Source organism: Rhamphochromis sp. 'chilingali' (assembly GCF_963969265.1).
Source record: "Rhamphochromis sp. 'chilingali' genome assembly, chromosome: 7".
NCBI lineage: Eukaryota > Metazoa > Chordata > Actinopteri > Cichliformes > Cichlidae > Rhamphochromis > Rhamphochromis sp. 'chilingali'.
In genome coordinates, this window is record NC_137934.1 from 15,174,209 (window position 1) to 15,197,272 (window position 23,064).

Here is a 23,064-nt window from a genome sequence, read left to right on the forward strand (position 1 = left end):
TTTTCCATTTAATTGGTCATTTTGACACATATATTCACCTTACAATTCAACTTTAATAAAACATGCATTATTTAAAGCTCCAATATTCAGATGTCTGAAAATGTCCAAAAAAAGAAGCACTGTGAAATATTGGGTCTTTATTCTGTTAGATCCACAAAAGCATCTGTAGACCTACAAGAGAAGCAGATTTTGCTTAAAATTACTGATTAAATAAACTATGTGCATCATTTCTAAGTACCAGAAACAGGTTATTGTTTATTTTGTCTTTTAGTCCCTGACTTATTACAAGAAAAAAAAAATGCTAGAGGCAAAAAACTTTCACCCAGACGTCACTTACATTTAAAAATATCTTTATTAAAAGCTGTGATTGTTGTGTCAGCAGTAACAGTGAGTGTATACAGATCCTCCTCCCATAAAGAAAAGTAGTTTTAGTGTTTTATAGATTATGTGGGCATTTCAAAAAGTTACAGTGTGCCACCATTTCTCTCAGCTGGCCTGGACCTGAGCTTCATTTGATCTCTCAGAAGAAGAAGAAGATGATAATGGTCGAGTAAACAGGCTTTCCAATATAATAACCAAATTATTTAGAATCATTTTATGAATGTAAAAGTAAAGAAAGTGATTTAAAACTAACAAAGCCCAAATAAAGGGTAAACCAGGGTAAATTAAAAACCGCCCACTGTCTAACAGGAAAATGGATCCATTCTTGAAGAGACCTGATTCTAAACCACCAACACTTTAATGACACTTTATTATCCTACACAGCCCTTTCAACAGTTATTTACAAATGCAGGTGTGTTTAAGGTGTGAAGCAATGTAAAGAGTTTCACCAACACAATGATTAAACAGAGGGTGAGGAGGGTGAGGAGGGTGAGGGTTCCGATATAAGTTATGCTACATCCGGTTAAGTCCATAATATAATGGGACGGATATCATTAGAAATCACAGCAGTCTTCCTCACTGTGGTAACATTGCACCTGAAGGCAACTTCATCTTCATCTGCCATCAAAAGTACAGAGCAAACTGTGAACAATCTAAATCTGCAGCAGAAGCATGGAGTGGGAATCATACTGGACATGTAAGAGGAAAACCCCACACGACGCATGTTCATATGTACAAATATTAATATAATGTCCCATTTAGGAAAAAAGGAAAGAAAGGACAGCATAATACAGGAATGTGTAAGTAACTCAAATTGCACTGCGCTCCATTTTTGTGCATGAAACGAACAGATAAGGAAGAGACTGGACTAGAAGAGCACGCCCTGAACCTCAAGCCATCGTAAAAGAAGAGCCGGCATTTGGAGAAAGAGGCTTAACGCTTTCTGGTGGAGTTAGCTCCACAAAATCCCTGCGTTTACGCTGCAGGCAGTTAGCAATTAACAGGTTACATGTGGTTCATCTGATCAATAAAAACATCTGGTTCTTGGTCACAGCTTTCTTTCTCTCTGGTTGGCTATTAACAGCTCAGAGCTTACAAAACAGAGAGCTGTCATTACACTGTGGGGTTTTTACTACTTACATACAGAGATTTAGATATATATGAGGGGTTTTAATCAGCTGATAGGAAAGTTCCACAACCATTTCACCTTTTCTATAAGTTAGCCTTATTTTAGATTGCATACAGATGCTATAAATGATCAGACAGACATGCCCCTCAATAATGCTTTCGATAATGCTCAGATAAGTGCCCAGATGTGTTTCAACATAGCTTTCGTCTAGAAGGACTTTGGCATCAGTCACTAACTCTGGGATTAGATTTGAGTCATTTCAGAGCCTCTACACTCTTCCAGAAAGCTAAAAAGCACACTTTCCAAAATGTTAAACTTAAAGTGACCCTTTCAGGTTATACTCACAGACTGCATTCTCTTTTACACACAGCTTATCCACATGTAAAGGCACAAGACGAACACGGTCTCCTAAAACAACTCTGGATCTACTCTTCCCCTAAAACTCTTTATGTGCTGTGGTCCCTTTATTTCTCCTCTGCTTCGGTGCTCAAAAGACACCATTCACACTCAATGTACTAGGACCAAATAGTTATAATCGAAGGTATCCGCTCCCTTTATGAATCTAAATGCTTTGGCTAAAAGGTAAACTTCTGTAAAGTGCAACGTTTGTTTGTTTGTGCCCTTCTTTAATTCATTAATTCCTGTAACAATATAAATCATAGCGATGGTTTGGGTCACATTACAGTTTCTCCCCACGTCTTATCTGTCAGGTTTATTATAAAGGGAGCTGGTTTCAGAGGTATCCACCCAGACACAGCAGCAGCAGGACGTGCACAGTGAGCAGGTAGAGGCTGAGCAGCAGAGGCGTGCGCTGACGGGAGCAGAAGGCCACTCGGAGCATCCGCATCAAACCGGGACCGCCTCTCCGGGTCTGCGAGAGCAGAGGAGAGAGACAAGGTGAAGGGAAACATTGAGCTCGTAAGTCTTTATTATTACGGTTATTAGGGTGACAGATGAGGTGCGGGACAACATTAGCGGCGCCTTACTCGAGTGACAGCTCCTTCCGGCGGCTCGATAAAAACGGCAGTCTCCGAGGAATCCCCGTCCAGTGCAGAGTGCCATTTAGCCTGGCCGTGGCTAATAATAATAAAAACAGAAGTTAGCTGTCATCGCTGTCGATGGAGCAAATTTATCGCAGCTAAAAAAGGAGAGATTCAGATGCAAACGTGCCTTGTTTGCTGATTGCTTGCTGATTCTTAATAACGGCGTCACACAATTAAAAACATGTAACTGAGGCAACATGGAGTATAACCACCTGGACTGACCTAAGTGAATAAGTAAGACTCTCCTGATCCTTCCCTTGATATCAACACTGGGTTGACTCCAAAATTAAATCACTTCATCCCTGATAATGACCTCGACCAGTTAACCTTCTTCTTCTAATAAGCCTATTTAGACACCCTCTTTAGCATCTATGTGCCCCCACATATTTACAAGCTGGCTGGTAAGTTTACCCGTCCTTGCCTGCGATTACACCAAACCAAAACAGGAAACTTAAAGACAAGAGTTGCTAAGAGACACCAGTAAGCACCGCAGAGCTGCAGGGAACTGGTCCATCCTCATATCATCTAGTATAAATATAACATAATGTTCTTATAGCACCTTCAACTTCCAGTATGAGATTATCTCCTACTGAAGTTCATACCGTTTGAGTCGGTCTTGCGTGGCCATCAGCTGTTCCTCGACAGCCATCCTCTGCTGCGTCTCTTCATCCAGTCTGATTTTAAAAAATCAGAAATTAAAAATCAGTGTTCATGCTTCCCAGCCTGCCATATTCACACGTTTCTAAAGGTTTGGATCTCACAGTACCTCCGCTGTAGCTCTTTGACCTCAGCCATGTAGGTGTGGCTCTCGATTAGGCTGCTGCGCTCCTGAGGGGCGCCGGGAGCGCTAGAGAGCACCTCTGCGCCCTGCAGAAGACAACAAATCTACATTTATTCCCCTTGGCATTTGGCTCCAGTGTGACATCCTGATAGATGACTTCATTTTATTGTCAGTTTCTATTTAATTTGTTGTTTCTTTTTTCCTTTTGGTGCTACACACTTTTAATGTACAGCACTTTGGTCAGCTCTGTTGTTTGAAATGTGTTATACAAATAAACCTGACCTTGACTTTTACATGAAGTCTAACATCTCTATTCTGTGGTTTGGCGTTTCCACAGTTTATATTCATGACGTCACATATTTGTCTGACATGTCGATCTTGTTTTATCCTCCTTTCTGACTTTAATGAGGACCATCATTTACAAAAGAAGCGCACTGTTGTCTTAAAATTTGATACTGGGGCCATAAACCTGTCAGCAAGAGTTAAGAAAAAAAAAAACACAGGCAAGATAATTAAGTGAGCAATAACGTGATTTTCTCACATGCCCGATTCAGACTTCTATGGGCAATCTTTGCAGAGGTGAGAGTGTTACCTTTGTAAGTGGCCGATATTGTTGCCGTCACATGTTTGTGCATTTTGTGTTAATTCCTTTGCGGTCGTGTTTTTTTATACGCTTATTTGTTTTATATTTGTAGTGGTCAGTTTTTTTACAAATCCAAACATATATTTGCCTTTTATAATATTATTATTAAAAATATTTTATATCTACACAAGCTGACTTTCTGTAACCTGTGGAGTCGCCTCCCGCTGATCATTAGAAAGAAAGCAGGTAATTTGAAACTGGCTTCACTTTTCAGACACAGAAATTACAGCCAGCTGTTACGTACAGTCTGTGTTTATAGTAAAGAAGCATGGAGGGAAATTAACTTATAAATCGTTTTTTAAATAACTAAAGTGCCACACGAATGATTCAAGAAGACAACTTCTGGGAATTTGTGGCAAAGATAAAACAGCCTGAGCTGAAACACTAATAACAAGGCCTCATGAGCAGATCTAGGTGTAAATTTAAAAGGCAACAAGTTAAACACTTTATATTTTAACAATCCCACGGGAATCTATAGCTTTCCCTTTTGAGTCAAAAGCAAATGTCTAGGCGCTTACCTCTCTCTGATAGTGCTCCTGCTGGAGTTTGGGTTTATGCACCCGGGTCTCTTCCAGCATGGCGGTGAGCTGCTTCAGTTGTTGGTCCCTCTCTGACAGCGTGGCGAGAGTCTGCTGCTTCAGCTGCTCCGCTTGAGCCATCAAATCACTGCGTTCAAGCCTGAAAAAGTCAATCAAAATCAATTGGTGCCTTTCTGGGGAGCACTTTATAATAACCATTGTTAATAAATGGGAAACTGGCAGCTAATTCAACTTTAGTTTGAACTTTAATTAAACAGTGAAATGATAGCAGTGGTTACTGATTGGTTAATAATTGTATTATTGTAAAGCTACAAATGATGTTTACAAAACCTGCTTTAAAGAGCATATAAGCACAGAGGCATAAACTATATACACTACAGTTGAATTAAGTCTCCTTTTCTTTAAAATCAACAAAAATCTGAATAAATGCTATTCCGGCTTTGTCGTGTCACCTGAGTGTTTCTATTTCCTGCTTGCCCATTTCCACCATGTTCTCCAGCTGCGTTATGACACCCAGCATGTCTTCGCTCTTCTGCTTCTCCTCAAGCAGCTCCTGGCTGACTTTAATCAGCTCTCCTGCTCCCAGCCGAGCCAGCTCTGACTTCTGCTTCTTCAGCTCAGACTCCTGGGCTTTAAGCTGCTCCAGCTGCACATAAAGAAAAGAAAATCTATGAAAAATATGTTGAAATTCTGTAAAATGTCACCAGAATATAAACTCAAGCATGCCCTATTAATATCTGTCATACTTGGGGTTACTCACCAGCCTCTCCCTGTCATTCTGCAGGGCCTGTAGTGCGTTCTTCAGTCCCCACACTTCTCCAGTGGAGCCTGCAGAGCCGCTGTGTGCTGTGTGGCCCCCTGCCTTGCTCATCTCCTCCAGTTTGTGGCTCAGTTCTTGGACCTTGTTCACTGCCTCGTCCCTGCTGTCCTGGAGGGAAGCCATGGCTTTAGAGAACGACTGATTCTCCTGTCTCAGCTTCTCTGTCACCTCTTTCTCCTCCAGCAGCTTCTGTTCAACAGCCAGCAGGTCTCGGGCCAGCTCCGCCACCCTCTCCTGAGCGCTCTCTGACTCTGTCCGCATCACCCCTCCCTCCCATCGCAGCTCTGCTAGCTCTTTGCTCTTGCTCTCGTGCTCTTTCCTCTCTCTATGTAAAGTCTCTTCCAAAGCCGCCCCCTGCTCTCTTGCTGCCTGCAGCTGCTCCCTAAGCTTCTCAACTTCTGCACCAGGTGCATCCATCACCTGTGATGCAGGCCTCCTCTCAGCTGCCTGACTAAGAGTCTCGCTCTCGACCTTGTGCACCACTTCGGTCTCTTTGACTGTGCTGAGGCTCTTTAACTGACTTTCCAACTCCTCTCGTTCCTTTTCTAAAGATACAATATGCTGCCTCTGGGCTGCCAAAAGCTGTTTGTGTTGGGAGTCCTTCATGCTTAAAACCTGTTTAAGTTCATCTCGATATCCATAAAGCTGAGCAGACAGCTGGGCCCTTTCAGCATACAAGTCGTCTCTCTGGACCAGCAGAGAGCGCAGCTCCTCCTTAAGGCTGTTATTCTCTCCTGCCGCCTCTTGGATTAAACCATCCTTCTCCATCATCACCTGGAACAAAATAAAGATATTATAATGCATGCTAAAACAAGCTCTGTACATCTTAGAGTCTGTACTGTTTTTACACATTACCTGTAAGTGTTTCTCTTCCAGCTGCTTGTACATGTTGAGGACTCTGTCTCTGTCGTCCTGCAGGGAGCCCATTGCCTTTGTGAAAGAGTCCAGCCTGGCTTTTCTGTTGTTGCTCTCTTCCTCAGCTTTTCGCAGCTTTTCCTCCAGATCACGCACTTCTCCTCTTCTCTGCTCGAGCTCCTCCTCAGCTTCTCGTGCCCTGCTGTCGGCCTCTTTCCTTGCCTCGTCTGCAGCCTTAGAAATAGATGACACACGTTAGGAATCTCCAACATTTCTCTCTGAATTTTTCAGTAAATTAAAGTCCATGCATACCTGAGCAACAGCCTGCTCCTGCTCTCCAAGCATTTCCACTTCTCTCCTTTCCTTCTCATTTAACTCAGCCTGTAAGGTCTCTGTCAGCGCTTTGGAGGATCGCAGGTCCGTCTCCAACTGCTCCACATTCAGACAAAGTCGTCTCTCCTCTGCTTCCCTCTCCTGTAGCTCCAACCTGGCCTGTTCGACATCGCCCTGGAGCCTACCCACGGCCTCCTCCAGAGCCTGATGTCTCTGATGAAGACTCTCCATTTCATTTTTCAAGGTGTGAGCTTCACTTTGTGCAGACTCCAATTCAGCTGCGGTTTGCTGAAGCTTCTTCTTCTCCTCCTCCAGAGCAGTTTGGGTCTCTGTGATTTTCTTCCCCTTTTCTTCCAATCTTAGCTGCCAATCCTTGTCTGCTTTCTCTAACCTGAAAAGGACCAACAAACTGGATTATAGGCTAAAATGTAAAAACTCAGTAAAACAGACAAATTCAAAGGGAACATTCTTACCTTTCAACTGTGACTTGCAGTTCCTCTTTCAGTGCTGTTTCTTTCTGAAGCTGTTCCGTGAGGCCTTTGGCACGTGTTTCAGCCTCTCGAACTTCAGCCTCCTTAGCCTGCAGGGCACCATTAAAGCGACTCTCCCACTGCCGGGCCTCGTCCACAACTCGGTCCCGGTCATCTTGCAGGGAGGACATGCAGCGTGAGAAGGCAGCTAACCTGGCCAGAGACTCATCCAGACGAGCCTGCGTCTCCTGGGCTCTTCTCTCAAGGTCTTCTGCTATCTCTCTGGCCTCCAGAGTAGCTTCCTCCTCCTTCTCCCTTTCTCTATAAGCCTCCTCCAGTCTCAGCTCCATCTCCTTCAGCTCAGCCCCCAGCCTGAATCTCACAGAGTCCAGGGTTTCCTCTGCTTCAGCTTTTAGAGCAGCCTCTCTCTGCTGGATGCTCTGTTCAATGGTCTTTTTGGCAGCTAATGCCTCGCTCGCCTGTTTCTGGGCCTCATCTAGTTGGGATTTATTACTAGCAACCTCTGCTTCAGTTCTTTTCAGGTTCTCTAGAGTTTTGGAGGCCTCCAGCTGGGACTTTTCCAGTTTGTTGCAGAGCTCACTGTGACCTATCTGCAGCGCCTTTGCTTCTCTTCCCAATTCGCTGATCCTCTCCTGGTACTGGATGCAGTCTTTCTGCAGTTGACGGACTTCCAGCTGTTTCTCCCTCAGCAGTTCTTCCAGCTGTCGTGCTCTGCTCTGGCTGCCTTCTTTGACCCTCTGAGCAGACCTCAGCTGTTGCTCCAGCTCCCTCTGCTTACCAGACTCTGCTTCGGCCTCAGCTCTTTCCCGCTGGGCCTGCCTCATGTCCTCTTCCAGCCTGGCAGCTCGGTCTTTCTCGCTCCGAGCCTCAGCTTCGAGTTCGGCTCTTTCCCTCTCTAACCTTTCGAGCTCCCGCTGCAGCTCGGTGAGGTGCTCCCGGTTCTCAGCTGCCTCCTGCTGGTAGCCAGCGATGCTTCCATTGAGCTGAGCCAGCTGGTTCATCAGACGCTCCTCCAGATTATCTTTTTCGGCTTCAAGACTTCTGAGGAGTTCTTTGAACTGGGTTTCCCTCTTTGAAGCCTCTTCAATCAGACTCTTTTCTCTTTCTTTGCTCTCTTCAAGGCACTTCTCTAAGGAGACTGAGAGGCTCTCCTTCTCCTTACTCTCCTGGAGATGTCGCTCGAGAGAGGCCAGTTCAGCTTTGAGCTCAGCTTCTCGCTCCTGCCATTGTTCCCGCTCAGTGGTGAAAGCAGCCTCGACCTCCCTCATTTTATTTTCCAGTAGCATCTGAGCTTTTTCACTCATTTCTGCTTTTTCATTTTCTTCGGCAGGTTGCGAATGGGTTTCTTTTGCAGTTGCTGCCACTATTTGGTCATCTTGAATTTCTTCTGGCGTTACTGGTTTTTCTTTGTCCTCATTCTGAATCTCAGCAGGCTCATTTGTCATCGTACTTGCATCTGATTTCTGGGCAGTGACAACCTCTTCCTTTTCTCTCATTTGGGCAAGTTCTTCCCTCAGACCTTCAATCCGCTGCCCTAAAGAGTCTCTTTCTGCCACTGTAGCATGTAGCTCAGCTTTCAAAGCTCTCAGCTCCTCTTGAAGCTGCTCAAGTTCATCCCCAGGAGCTCTGTCTTCTTGTTTTATTGACGGCTTTTCTTGGATCTCTCTGAGCCGCTCGTTCTCTTCCTCCAACTCTAAAATTTTCTGCTGCTTTGTTTTGGCAAACTTTCTCATTTTATCCTTCACTGCACTGACCTCCTTCTGCGCTTCCTCCACTTGTCTTTCAGCTTCCTGCCTTGCCGTCTCACGAGTCCTGACTTTTGCCGCCAGCTCCTGTCTCTCCTGCCTCGCAGCTTCCAGGACTCGTCTCACTCTCTCCGCCTCATCGCTCACATTTTCATAAGATTTGAGAAGTGTCTCGTACTCATCCTTCATGGTCTGAACCTTTTCCTCCCATCCTCTGCATGTTCTGGCCGCTTCTTCTTTTGCCAGCTCCACTTCTCTCTTGCAGGCATCTTTCTCATTGAGTACACCTTCCATTGCCAGCTTGAGGCTCTCGCACGAGGATCCTAAACTTTGGTTCTCCAATAATGTCCGGTCAACCTCTTCAATCAGTCGAACTCTTTCAGCTCTCAGCTTCTCCAGCTCATCTTCAGCAGATTCAATTTTCTGCTGTAGCTCAGCTATAACCTTCTCGGTCGAAGCGAGCTGCTCCTTCTGGGTTTTGTTCTCTTTAAGAGCCTCTTTGCGAGAGATCAGAGCAGCCTGAAGCTTTCGTTGAAGCTGCTGGATCTTCTCCTCGCTGTCTTTGTCCTCTTCTTGCTTCTGTGGAACCTCAACCTCTAACTTGTGTGACTTTTCCTTTTCGGCCTTCAGCTCATCCTGTAATGAAGCTATCAGCTGATCCTTCTGGGCCACTGTATCTTGCATAGAATTTATAAGTATGTTCTGCTCACTCAGCTGCTGACTGAGCTCCATTATCTCGACATTCTTGTTGTCGAGAAACTGCTTGAAGCTGTCGACTTCATCCTGAAGAGCTGCAACTGAAGACGAGGACTCTGCGGCTGCTGCTTTGGCTGCAGCGTCCATTTCTGCTTTTAGGGCTTCAGCGTGAGACTCGGCTTGGCGATACTTCTCTCTGAGGTCATCAACTTCTGCAGAAAGTGCATCAATCTGCCTTTCCTTTTCTCTGAGTGCTTGCAGCTCTTTGCCCACTTCCAATAACTCAGTCTCCTTCTGCAACAGGCTGGCCTGGGTTTCCTGCAGCTGCTTCTCGAGTTCCTCACCTGCTGTCCGTAGAGTCTGGATCTCCTCTCTGAGAGTTTTCAGAGAATCCTCCATTTGTTCAGAGAGGACCTCAGACGTAGGCTGACATGGATCGCTGGACTGCGGTTGTGATGACTCAGTCTCAGGTGAAGCAAAATCAACCCAGTCCTCCTGGACCCAAACATTTCCTGAAGGCTTTTCCATGTTTTCCACCCTGTGTTTTGGCTCTTGAGGAGTTGGATCTTCTCTTTCAGCGCTCACCTTTCCTTCTAGTTCTCTCAGTTTAGTGAGAAGAACTTCCTGTTCACTGCTCTGGACCTCAAAACGCTCCATAAGGCCACTGTATTCCTCTTTCTGCTGCTTGAGCTGTTCGCGATGGTGCCGGTCTTTTTCCTTTGCCTTACGGATAGTTTCTTTGCGAGACTCTTGCACCTCTTGAAGCTTCTTCTGCAGCGTTTCACACTCTGCTTCGAGATACGTCACCTGAGATTGTAATGCGGTTGTTTCAGGAGAAATCTCAGCTTCTTCACTTAGCTTTCTATTCAAAGCCAGAGTCTCAGCGAGAACTTGGTCCTGCTTTGTTATTTTTTGCTCAAGACTCTCAACTGCCTCCTCTTTGGATCTTAAAGCTTGCTCGAGCTCCACAAGTTTTACCTCCATCTCCTCAAGCTTGTGTCCTTCTGACTTTTCAGGAATTTCTCCCGTTGCTGCCTCATCCCTCTCGCTCCATTTCTTCGCTTCTGCCTCAAAGTCAGAAACCTTCTTCATGAGCTCTTTTCTCTGCACAAGTGCTGCCTGCAGCTTCTTCTTTGTGTTTGTCAGCTGCTTTTCCATGACTTCTTTCTCCTGCCGTAAGCAAGCAACTTCATCGTCTACAAGGACAGCTGAGTCTTCAGTGGTCTCTTGCTGTTTCTCCTCCTCTTTAACCTTCTGAAGTTCTTCCATCTTCTCCTTCAGTTTGTTCATCTCGCTGTCAATCTGGAACTTCTCTTCTTCTGCTTGAAGGAGTCTAGCAGACATGCTGTCATTGAGCTCCAGCATCTCCTGCTCTTTCTGATTGAGACGAAGCTGTAGCTCGCTAATCTCAGAGTCCTTCTTTGACAAAGACTCAGTGTTGAGATCTGATGTCTGGGAGTATTCCAACATGCTGCTTTCCATGTCTTGAAGCCTCCTCTCCAGCTCAGAGGCGAGGAGTTCTCTTTCCTCTAGCTGAGTGCTGAGCATCCTAACCTGACCCTCCTGCTCAGAGAGAGCATGTTGGGCCGTTTCCAGAGCTGTCTGCAAAGCCTGAAGTCGGTCTTCCTTGGTTTTATTCTCAGTGTTTAAAATGTCTATCTGTTCTTCAAGAAGCTGAAATTCAACGCTCTGCTTCTTCGCTACAGAGCTGCTTTCCTGGGAATGTTTATCTAGCTCCTCTCTGGCTGAACCGAGCTCCTCTGCTAAACTCGCAGCCTTGGACTCAGCCTCTTCTTTAGCAGCACTTAGGGATTCTGTTTCCTCTTCCAGACTCTTTATTTTCTCCTGTGACTCTGCAGCTGTCTCTCTGAGCCTCTGCAGCTCAGCCAGAAGTTCACTGTACCTCTTTTGGAGCTCCTCAGCTAAGGCCTGAGCGAAGACCTGGCCAGAGTGAGCACTGGCTTCATGGGACAAGGAGGAAGAACTCTGCTGACTTACATGAACCTGAACTGTCTCTCTGATGACGACAGATGAGGACTCGACTTGAACCGTGGTGGTTTCTTGCTCCATGCCTGTCGCCACCCACGACTGACCAAAGTCCTGGACGATGGAGGGCCATTCTTGACCTCCATCTTGATTCACAGCTTCCAGGAGTGTCCAGCTGCTGTGAGCCACCTCTGAATCACTACTGGCGACCATTTCATCGGATGAGGTGCCTTTGGATTCCTCTGGGGAATCTGACTGGTTTCCTATTAGCTCTGGACTGCTCTGATTCTCAGCAGAAATGGAGAGAACAGAGGTGTCCTCAGCAACTAAAGTGCTCTCTTCTTCTTGGGTGTCTGCCATGAAGTCAGAAAGGGCTGCAGAGCTATCGAGGGGAGCCGTAACAGCATCCTCAACCTGATCTGGGGTCTGATCACAGTTTTCATTTGGTGAAAGCTCACTTAAGCTTTGCTTATTAGCAAGTATGAGGGATTCTCGCAAAACAACCAGCTCGTTGTCTTTTTCCAGCAGCTGCTGTTCCAGGGCCAGTATGTGTGCTGTGAGATAAAATTAAATAGGAAACGAATGATAAGAATGATCTAAAATAAGCAGTACCAAATCAAAAACAAATGCAAGTGCAGTCTAAGAACAAACACCCAAAGAGGGTGTGTGCTGCTGCAATACGATATTGTTCAAAGTTCACATAGATAATTTGGCATTCAGAAAACGAATATATAACCTGACAAATAAAGCCAAAGAACATTTTTATGATCTTAGCTTGTCTGGTCCAGGAGTGTGAAACATACAGTTGGCGGCAAAGGAACAGAAAGTTCACTGGATGTCTGTGCAAAGTGTTTAACTTACAGAAAATGGATAAAGTTGTTAAAAATGGATCGAGTTCTGAGAACGGTTGTCAGGAATTTTAAATTTAGTTAAACCTGAGGTCTGAATTATTGTCGGTTTTACAGCTTCCTTATTGCTCTGTCACACCAAAGTAGGGTGGACAAGCAGAAGATCAGCACTGACACCTTTCTTTGATTTACAACAGCAGGTTTTATTTGTCACAATGGCAGACTGAATGTGAAAAACACACACTGCTGAAATTATAAACACTTACCAAATATGAGTAGATTAAAATAAAACGATTTTTTAATAAAATTTTTCTTATGAACTTTTCAAAGACTTTGTAATGTAAATATTAAGGATTTTACAGTGCACTTCTTTACATTTAAAGAAAAGCAGGTGGTTTATGCTCAGCCTTCCTGAGATCAAAATGTGTTGGATGTCACCGTGATTGAAGAAAAACTGTACGTATATAATCAGCATACAAAAATAAATAATAATAATAATAATGATAAAGATCATTTGTGTCTAAAAGCAATGAGTATACAGAATAATAAAATGCTGTGATGTATTTCTATAGTTCTACTGTAGTTTTATAGATGTATATTTATGAATGTGGGATGATATTTTTATTATTAATTTATTCTATCTGTAAGTGGGACTCTTGCAGTGAAACATGACTCACAGAATAAAAGTAGAGACACCTTCACTCTAAAGAAAATCCACTCTGATTTCACCTTCATTATATTTTTTTAATAAATTAGGAAAAATTAATTTAGTCAAACGATTTTAAAAGCAACAGAATTCAACCTTATCTAATGGTTTAAATTAGGACCTGAATGTCATTCTCATTCCTAAATGGACTGCCCTCATAAAGACAAACAAATATGGAAGCCTTCTGTTAAACTCTGGAATCTCAAAGAAATATTTTATACAGATTTTAACTTCCTGTTCGATTCTGTCTCCAAATAATGAGTGCATTTATTTTAGGAATCATACCGTACCTTTTTCAGCTTCAGATGAATCGTGTGTTGGTTCAGCCGCTTCTTGTCTCTCCGACATCTAAAAGAACAACAACAAAAAAAGCGACAAGTTTAAAGACATCCTGCAAACTACAACGGTGCAAAAAAAGGACTTCAACAAAGAAACCACAATGACATTTCACATTACACAAAAAGCAGAAAGCTAGTGGATAAGGATTTTGACATTCACCCAGTCCACAGGTAAATGTCATTTTTTGTGTTTACACTACTCTTACCAGTGTTGTGACTTTAAACTAAGTTTGAAAGGATGCAGGAGAAGACTTCTTGTTGTGCTTTGAACTTGATGATCATATGTTTTTTTAATCTTTTCAAAATAAAAGTGAAAGGTGCTTAAACAAAGCTAAAACCATTCAACAATATAACTAAATAGAAATCAGACCAATAAAGTATATAAAGCATATAAAACATTAAAATATTAGTAAAAACTGATACAGAAACCCTCCAAGGCTGCTCGTCTAGTTTAAATCTCTATCAGCAGCAGGCTGTATGTCGGTCGGGTCAGTCGGTCTGACCATCAGATCAGCCCAGGAGGGATTAGACGATATTCCTAACACAGACATGAAGTATTGTCTGTCTGCTGTCCTGTCTGAGTCTGAGAGAGATCACCTGTCCAGACTGAAGCTGTGACCTGGACTGGGAGTAGCCGATAAAACCAGTTTGACCGTCCCGATCTCAAAACAAAGGTTGACTTTGTTGACGGATGGCAAAACATACAAATGACACGTCTACATCTGCAGAAGTACTTATACTCAGCTACCAGTCTCACACTTTTTCTAATAATAAACACAGAGATGCCATAAAAGAACCGCAGGACAAAGACACTAAGAAACTCAGGCCGAAGCTCCGTAGAGATGATAAAGCTTTCATGTCATCACAGAGCTTATTTGGGACTGCTTTGTGATGTGTATCTCTAGTGAACCAGGCTGCTTATATCCTGTGTTAAACAAACAGGTAAGTATTTGCAAGATTTAAGCCCTCTATTTTAGGACACCATTTATACCACCCAGTCTTTCTGAGTAGTAGCTGTAAGTTTTGCCCTTTGAAAATGAAAAACACCCTTGTGTCCCTCCCTCCTGGGTGTGCGCCATTTTGCTGGCTGTGGGTCACAACCAATTTATTTGCATACTGAGATCGGTTTGCAATGCATTCAGAAAGGACACGTCGAGCACTGTAGCATCTCTGGAGTAACAGGTAACTGCAATTGCTTACCCATACAGCCTAACCAAGCTAGCTAGCATTAGCTGGTAGTTTAGCACTCCACTATTATGGTCACTCCTAGCTCCAAAAAAACTCCCAACATGGGAAAGGACAAAATACTAACCAAGTCCACGCACAGATGAGTGACACTGTGACTACATTGTTCTTTTAAATACAGCCTATAGCTATTACTACTACTACTGAGTTCCATTTTCAGTTAAGCACCACTTCACAAAAACACTCATCTAAATGACATTTATGCTGTCAGGCAGGTGCAGGTGGGAAATTAATTTTCCCTCATGAAAAGCTGGGACTGGTGTGGAGAGCCTCAAGATAATAAAGATGAAATTAATAATGAGAAGTATTGTTGCGTTCACCTTACTGGTGTAAGATAAGATAAGATAAGATAAGACAACTCTTTATTGTCATTGCACAGTCATACCTAGTACAATAGTACAACAAAATTGGTAACTGTCCCACGTCGGCACTACGCACAACTAAAAACAACACAACAACTTAAACTTTTTTAAGAAAGGTATGAGCAAAGGAATGACTTCATAAATAAAATAAGTGTAGCGGTCAACCCCCTGTAATATTATAGAGAATCCCAATGATCAATTATGATGCCATATGAACAAGAACTAGGCAACAGTGGGAATAACAAACAAAGGTTTAAGTGAGCCAGGGTCAAGCAGGGCCACAACTGTCAGACTTCAGCAGGTTTAAAAGTTGCTTCTGTACTTTTGTACTCACCGTTACAATTTGCTGCTCCAGCTGCTGTATCTTAGTGTTGGTCTCCTCCTGTTCTGTAGTTTTTCTTTCAAGTTGTTCTGAAAATAAGATGTTTGTATTAGTAAAAAGATTCATTCACAGAATCCCACAAACAGACGTCAAGATAAGCACTCATACCCTGCAGAGTTTCCATGCTGTGAGTGAGGTGGGCACATTGTTCCTCACTTGCACTGCATTTGTCTTTCAGTCTCGTCATTTGTGCTTCGATGGAGTGCACGGTGCCCAGGAGATGAGACCGGTCAACGGGGACAGGGATCTCCTCGGTCACATTTTCTTCAGCCAGAGAATGTAGAAGCTTCCAGATTTCAGTGAAGAGCTCGCCCTTCTTCTGCATATCTTCCTGCTCTTCCCTGAGGGAAGCAAGTTCTTTCTCCAATTTTTCCACTTCAGATTTCTCCCTCTCCGAGGCGTCCTGCCTGGCGTGGACAGCTGCAGACTCTGCCTCTGTCACTGACGAAAGCTCCCCTTCAAGCCGAGCGATTTCCACCCTGTCTCTCTCACTTGTTTGTGTGGCTACAAGCTCAGCTTCTTTCATCACAGTTAGCTCTGCCTGCAATCTGGCGACTTCCATCTTCTCCTTCTCCAGCGCCTCCTGACTCGCACGCTCTGCTTCTCTCACGGAGGCCAGCTCGCTCTCCTGCTTCACCACCTCCATTCTCTCTCTTTCCAGGGCCTCCAGGCTGGCTCGAAGACCCGCGAGTTCTGCATCAGCCCTGCTCGCCTGTTCGGCCCACTGCTGCTTCTCCTCCTCCCTCAGCTTGGCGGCCTCCGCCAGCTCCTGCTCCATCTGCCGGAACTGACCAGTCAGGATCTGAGGAGAACAAAAAAGACTGTATGAGTGGGTGTTTTTTATCTAGCTCAGAGAAACAACGTATAATAATAACAACTTGTCATCAAAATGTAGGGCGTGTCTTTGTTTGATCATCTTTTTATCATGCGCAAATAACTGCTATAATGTAGAACAGCGTCAAAACCAACAAGCTTTAAGCAGGCAAACAATCATATCAGCTATCTAATCAAACAGGATCTGTACCTGTTTCTGCTGATCAGCACTGCTCACTTCCTGCTGCAGCATTTCCAGCTCTCCTGCACGAGACATCAGGGCCTCTTCGAGCTCCTCACAGCGCTGCTGAGCTGCATGCAGGGCCTGAGGAAAACACCATAAAAACAGGCAGCGTGTAACGCACCGTCAATGTATATGTGAAGGGTGGAAACTAGAGATGGCACGATACCACTTTTTTATGTCCGATACCGATACCGATATCATAAATTTGGATATCTGCCGATACCGATATGAATCCGATATAGTGTTTTTTAATCAACAAAACTGTTTTTTAAAATATCTTGCTGCATTTTGCAAGTCTGCAAGTTCATACTCAAGTTTAAAACAACAACTACACTAAAGCTATTCTGTTATACCTGTATACAAAAAAAATATTTCATAGTTCAGCAATACTGATCAATCTAATAAACTTAGACCTACACCATCCTCCCTATTCTGGTATTTTAAAGAGTACTTAGCGTAAATATTAAGCAACCTAACTAATAGGGTTCCAACTCCCAGCAACAACAAAATTAAATAAATAAAAAAATAGGGAACCACCCCTCACGCGCCACCTCATGATGCTTAATCGACGTAATCAACCTTAATTTGATGCAGTGTGAAAAAAAATGCACAGAAATCAATTATTTTTCAAGAAATATTAAATAGATTCAACATCTTTCTTCAACAAAATTGCAGACTGCACAGATGGTACCTTCCCAAAGTAAAAAGTACTATAGCTTACTAGGGTATATATATTAGACTTAATAATCACTATGTACAGTAATTGACTTCTATTCATTTTACATCAAATTAAAACTTTGGGTGTCAGATAATTATTTATTAAAAGCTAGACATTTTAAATGAGAATAAGAAAGAAAAGTATGTCTTTGTGCCCCCTTTTCCCTGTTAATGCCCTATCGGCCCCCCTGGCTAAACTTTGCTAGATCCGCCCCTGCACAGTTACCAGCCGTCAGCTACGTAGAAAAAGATCCTGGTGTAGAAAGTAATATTAAATAGATTCTAACAACAGCTTATCAAGCTTAAACGTGCTGCTGTTGTTCAGCCGCTGGTTTCCTCTTTCTGGCGCAAAGTGGACCAAAAACAAACGAGAGACAGACTCGCGACAGAAAAGCCGATCAGCTGATTTAAGCAGTTTCACGATTGAAGTAGCAGCCGGAGAGCGAGAGGCAGTCGCTTGTTAAGCTTAACGTGGGAATGCTTTACAAACATTCAGAGATGGACTTACACACTTGCTTTACTTCTCTCGGGGATAACTTTGTCGGAGATGAAATGCCAGGTTGCTAGCGAAGCTCCACATGCTATCCAGACCACCGACAGGTCCTGCATGCCACAGCTGCTCTATCACGTGATGCATACTGCTCCGACGTGCTAACGTTCTGAGGTGAGTTACGGCGTGTTGCAAGTTTTGTGAGGTGCTTTCGTGATATTTAATGGATCGGATTACATTTTTTATTTTTCTCCGATATCCGATCCAGTCATTTAGGTCAGTATCGGACCGATACCGATACGTAATATCGGATCGGTCCATCTCTAGTGGAAACTATGGTGCACTTTCACTGCTTCACAAACTGAAACTGTTTGTGTGTTTATGACCCTAAGGTTGATTGTAGTTCATTGACACTTTTAGGAGCAAAGGTCCCCCCTTTTCCCCTGATAAACCATTTAATGATGCATCATTCTTATGCCACATGGATGATTTTGGGCTACAAAAATTAAATTAGACCTCAGAAACAGTAGCAGCTATGTCAGATTTCACATAAGCCACTATTTGTATTGCAATTTGTATGGAACAAATACAATATTTCAGGGTTTCTGTACCGTTTTAAACACTTAATACAAAGTTAAACAACAGTACATCTAGTACAGGTGGAATCAGTCAGCTAGTAATGAAGAAACCACAGCCTAATTTGTTACTTATGCTAGAGAAATAAACTGACAATCTTTTACCTTCTGAAGCTTGCCCTCATCCTGAGACTGCATTGTTGCCTTCAGCAGCTCCTCTTCATGTTTCTGAATCTGTTCCTGGAAACGCACGTCCTTCTCACAGACCACCGCCTGCAGTTTCTGCAGCTGAAAGTAAAGGAACCCATTCAGAGATAGCACTAGTAGTAATTTTAAAGGTCTACATCCACAGATATTCTGCATCACCTGTTCAGCATGGGCAGCCTCCTTCTCTTGTAGCAGCTGCTCAGAAGCCAGAAGTCGCTCTTCAAGCTCCCGGCTCCTGGCTTCCTCCTCGCTCAGCTTCTTCTTCAGCTCCTGGAGCTCCTCTTCGACTGCAGCGCCGGCTCCAGTGAAAGAGCTGTCTGGACTCTGCTGCAGACAGAACAGATGCTCAAGTCAGATCAAATCAAAGGACATGAGCTTTACTGCTGGTGTGTGGTTAACCACCTGCGTGTCCTTGTCTACACAAACAACAAATCAATTAATGTCCTTTTTTTTGCATTAGACCCAATGGTGTTAGCTGCCTTCGCTTCACAACTTTTAACTGCACTAAAACTCACTGTTGTGCCTTCTTGTCCTTTTAGCTCAGTTATCTGTTTTGTGAGTGACGCCATCTTGGCTTTGGCCTGCAGCTTGAGTTTGGTGAAACGGGCCTCAGCTTCCTCTCTATCGTTCTGTAACGTGAAGCAAAATAACACTCAAAATATGACAGTCAAAGTATGAAGGATCACCCACAAGCACAAACACACAAAGGTTTACTTACCTTAAGCTGAGCATCTTTGTTGGTCAGCTCAGTGTCCTTTTGGAGGAGCTGGGTATCTTTGTCTCGGATGAGCTCCTTCAGTTGGACCACCAGTTGTTCCAGGTGGGCCAGCCTCTCCATGGCCTCCTCAGGTACCTCTGACCCCATTGGAGCCTGACCGTCATCAGAAGGGAGCTGAGGCACTAGCGTGCCCTGTAAAAGGAGTAATTAAAGCTCTGATTCTTCAACATAAGGTTTACACCTTTAAATACCAGGGACACTGCTGGCTCAAAATCTCTTCATTATTGGCTGTTAAAATTTATCTGATGCTCTCTCACCTGCTGTTCTCCATCTTGGCCCTCCTCTCCAGAGAGCTCCTGGAGGACTGTGGCCAGACGGCTTAACATAAAGATGGCACTGTGAAAGTAAATAAATAAATAAATAAAAAGAAAGAAAAAGAAATCATGGGTTTCAGTCTAGATGAACCTCTAATGCATAAATTATGTCCCGTACTGATATGTGACAAATTTTATATGCAGCAGATATAAAAACTGTACACACCCCTGTCAAAATGCCAGGTTTTTATGATGTTAAAAATATGAGACTACCATAAAAAAATGAAATGTAGAATAAACTGGTTGCATATCTGTGCACACCCTCACACTAATATTTTGTTAAAGCATTCAGTCTTCTTTTGTCCACACTTCCCTTCAATTTAAGAGCCTGTTTAACCCCAACACCACAACCCAAAAGGTACACTTGGTGCAAAACCAGCACTTTGTATCACCAACAGAATGCCATACCCATGGTGAAGCATGGTGGAGGCAGTATCATACTTTGGGTTGCTTTTCTGCAGCTGGAACTGGGGCTTTAGTCAGTGTGGAGGGAATTATGAACAGTTCAAAATACCAGTCACTTTTGCCCTAAAACCTTCAGGTGTCTGCTAGAATTCTGAAGATAAAGGGATTTTAACTTTCAACACAACCATGGAGACAATTATACATCCATGTCAACTAAAGAATGAGCTCATCACAAGAAAATAGAAGTTTTCAAATGGTCCAGCTAGATCCCAGACCTAAATCCAAAGGAAAATCTGTGGGGTGACCTCAAGAGGGCTGTCCACAAGAGATGCCCTCACAATCTGACACCTTTGGAGCGCTTTTGTAAAGAAGAGTGAGGAAGTGCTATAACAGATTTGTTTGTTTTTCATTTGAATTGTACAGGTGATCACATTAAAGGTTGGAAAAATAATTTATTCCTGTAAAATTTATGTATCCCATCAAATGTGGTGGAAATTATAACACTTTCTGTGAAGGCATGAATACAAACATATTGATTTTCCTTTGTGTGCACAGGCAGGCAGTGGAAAGAGGCGTGTTTGAGAGTAAAGGTCAAAACTTGGAGGTAGCAGGTTATGAATTATCCCGTCACACAAAGGCACTGCTGTCATTAATTGTATAAAATGTTCTGAGGTTTGGCTGAGAGTTCTTCAGCCAAAACGAGCAGGAAATTTTAAAAATATTGAGATGAGATGGCCTTTATTAGTCCCAGAGAAGGAAAATTCACATTGTTGCAGAAGCAAAGTAGACAAATTTGTTTAATCATCTGCAGCTCTGACAGCAGGTCAAATGTCTTTCTTAAGCTTTACAAAAGCAATTAAAGTGCCACTAACTGCAAACAGGTTGTTTTGTCAGATTTATCAAACTTTTTCAAAGATGTATGCCAAAAAACAAACAAACAAAAAAAGCCAAAAATCTCTTCAGTTTTTAGCTTAGCTTAACACCACTTAGTATCATAGCAAAACGGGTAACTTTTTTTTAAAATATATATAGCTCCTACACAAATCTTGTTGTCAACCAATATAAGCAAACATATTAGATACAACAAATCAAAGTGTATGCTTTCATGACAATATGGTGGTGCCCTAGTGTTTTTATATGTTGTGCCAGTCAGTAATTTGTTTTGTTTTTTATAGAAGCAAAATGCTGGGAATTTTCAAGTTTTTCCCACTTGGCTTTGTAGATCCCCTCACGCCCATTCCGATAGTTTTAGCAATTTCCCTCCAGGAAGTTGCTGAGATTGGTCAGTCGTTATCTTTATACTATTATCTCAATTATTATTCCTAGGCGATGTTTGTTATTCTCCCACTGCGGAAATGCTTAGGAGGGTACTTAGGAGGGTACTGAACAGACCAATCACAGCAGATGCGGGCTACGACGACGGGTCGTTTCGTTTTAGTTCTAGGGAGGTGTGCGCTGTATAAGTTGGTCTGCCCCCCCATTGAGGTCCAAAGAAGAAAAACAACAACTAGGTTAAGTCGTCGTTTAGGTCGTTGGATTTCGCAGAAGTTTGCGGTTGCGACGTATTTTTCTGTGTATATTTCCCCCCGAAGCATAAATTCCTACTAAGTTCTCCGAGCTGGAGCGGACAGAGCCGAATCTCTCCGAACCTACTGGACGCTCCACTGCGGCTGCGTCACTCTTTTTGAGAACAGCAAAGATTATAAGCTAGCTAACGCGAAAATGGACGGGAACACTTTCCGAGCGGCTGGATGCTGATGTTTTCAGAAACCAGCAAATACATCTGAAGATGAGGAGACGGCGCCGTGAACAGGATGCTCTGTGAAAACATCCGTTTATTGCGGCCGTAGTTTCCACGATACGGTAACAAGTTAGCTGGAGCTCTCGGCTAGCCGACGCTGATAACAGGTAAATAAGGACAGCGTCTTTTAAAGCGGCTTCGCAGAGTTTCGCTCTTCTGTGCATGACAGCTCTGTTATGTAGCCCAGTCAGGGGTGGGCTTTTAAAAGAAAACACTTTTGACTCACCTGTACGAGTGCTTTCCAGGTAAATGTGTCTGGTTTTTATTTGATATATTTCCTCGGATGGATTTCAGAGCAGAGCCACATCACCAAACATTCCCGGAAACAAAACTTCCTCTGCTCTGATTGGACGACCGGGAGCTACGTGTGTAAGGGACTGTGTGCAAATTTACAAGCGCCTACTGCTCGTCGGGGAGTATCTACATAAACATATACACTAAGAAAACGAAGACTGGTATTTAAAAAAATCATATCTGTTTGTAGAGCAATACAGAGCAAATTATAATAATGGTAAGGCATGATCAAAGAGTCCACCTGCTCATCAACCATTGCAAGCAGTTGGGGAGGAGCCTTCTGCTGCTGGCACACTACACCACAGTGTTTGTGGCATTTGCTGGACGCTCAGTGCAGTGGATGGTGGATGCAGTGAAGTGGACAAGCCTGTTTGCACACTACACGGTGGCAGTTTTTGACTCCATCTACAGACACTTGCACTGGAAGAAGAGGAAAAGCATCCATGGTGTGGCCAGAGAGATCTGCCCGGACTCTGATGTGCGACCACAGTGATTTATTCATCTGTTATAACTGTGTCCAACCATGTTACATGGGCAGTAGACCTAGAGAGGACACTGTAAATGAATATGAAGCTGAACAAAGAGTGAAGATAATGCCTTACTGACGCTTTTTACCTTTTTAAGCTTTTAAAATGTAGTTTATTTTGTAACATACGTCTGTTGATGTATGTGTGGATAAATATCCATGTTTCGGAGAAGCTCTTCCAAACTATTGGAAGCTCAATATCCAGGCCAGTCATCCGTTATACCTTCTGTCGCAGGGTAATGAAAGCTAATGCAAATCTGCAGGAAGAACACTTTTTTTTTAGTTTAACCTTTCTTGTAATGATGCTTTAAAATGATCCCCAAATGAATTTTTATATATATATATATATATATATATATATATATATATATATATATATATATATATATATATATATATATATAAATTTATTTATTTTTTATTTAAAAGAAGTTTAAACACTAACATGTAGAGTATATATCTGTTATGTCTTTTTATGACCTTTACAAGAATATGCTGTTAAAATTAAAATGCACTCATAGCTGCAGAACACAACATATGTATGCTTTTGAGTTTGACTGCAAAATCATTGTAACAA

General features: G+C 43.0%; 1 protein-coding gene across 3 annotated transcripts; it reads right to left on the bottom strand.

The window, feature by feature from the left end:
• Positions 1-325: 325 nt before the first annotated feature.
• Positions 326-22,804, bottom strand: golgb1 (golgin B1). Of its 3 annotated transcripts, none has more exons than XM_080886099.1 (20): positions 21,894-22,804; positions 19,405-19,483; positions 19,088-19,279; positions 18,885-18,998; positions 18,529-18,696; positions 18,328-18,444; positions 16,348-16,461; positions 15,432-16,125; positions 15,276-15,352; positions 13,287-13,344; positions 6,998-11,996; positions 6,504-6,915; positions 6,192-6,425; positions 5,277-6,110; positions 4,969-5,162; positions 4,496-4,655; positions 3,320-3,420; positions 3,156-3,227; positions 2,497-2,587; positions 326-2,381 (listed from the first exon to the last, which is right to left on the bottom strand). In XM_080886099.1, the coding sequence occupies exons 2-20, from the start codon at positions 19,471-19,473 to the stop codon at positions 2,244-2,246; spliced, it is 8,838 nt and encodes a 2,945-aa protein (XP_080742225.1). In that variant the 5' UTR covers positions 19,474-19,483; positions 21,894-22,804; the 3' UTR covers positions 326-2,243. The 3 variants fall into 3 exon arrangements, with proteins under 3 accessions (XP_080742225.1, XP_080742224.1, XP_080742223.1); XM_080886098.1 differs by having other exon boundaries at positions 327-2,381; positions 18,328-18,450; positions 18,529-18,693; XM_080886097.1 differs by having other exon boundaries at positions 327-2,381; positions 18,328-18,450.
• Between the last annotated feature and the right edge of the window lie 260 nt (positions 22,805-23,064).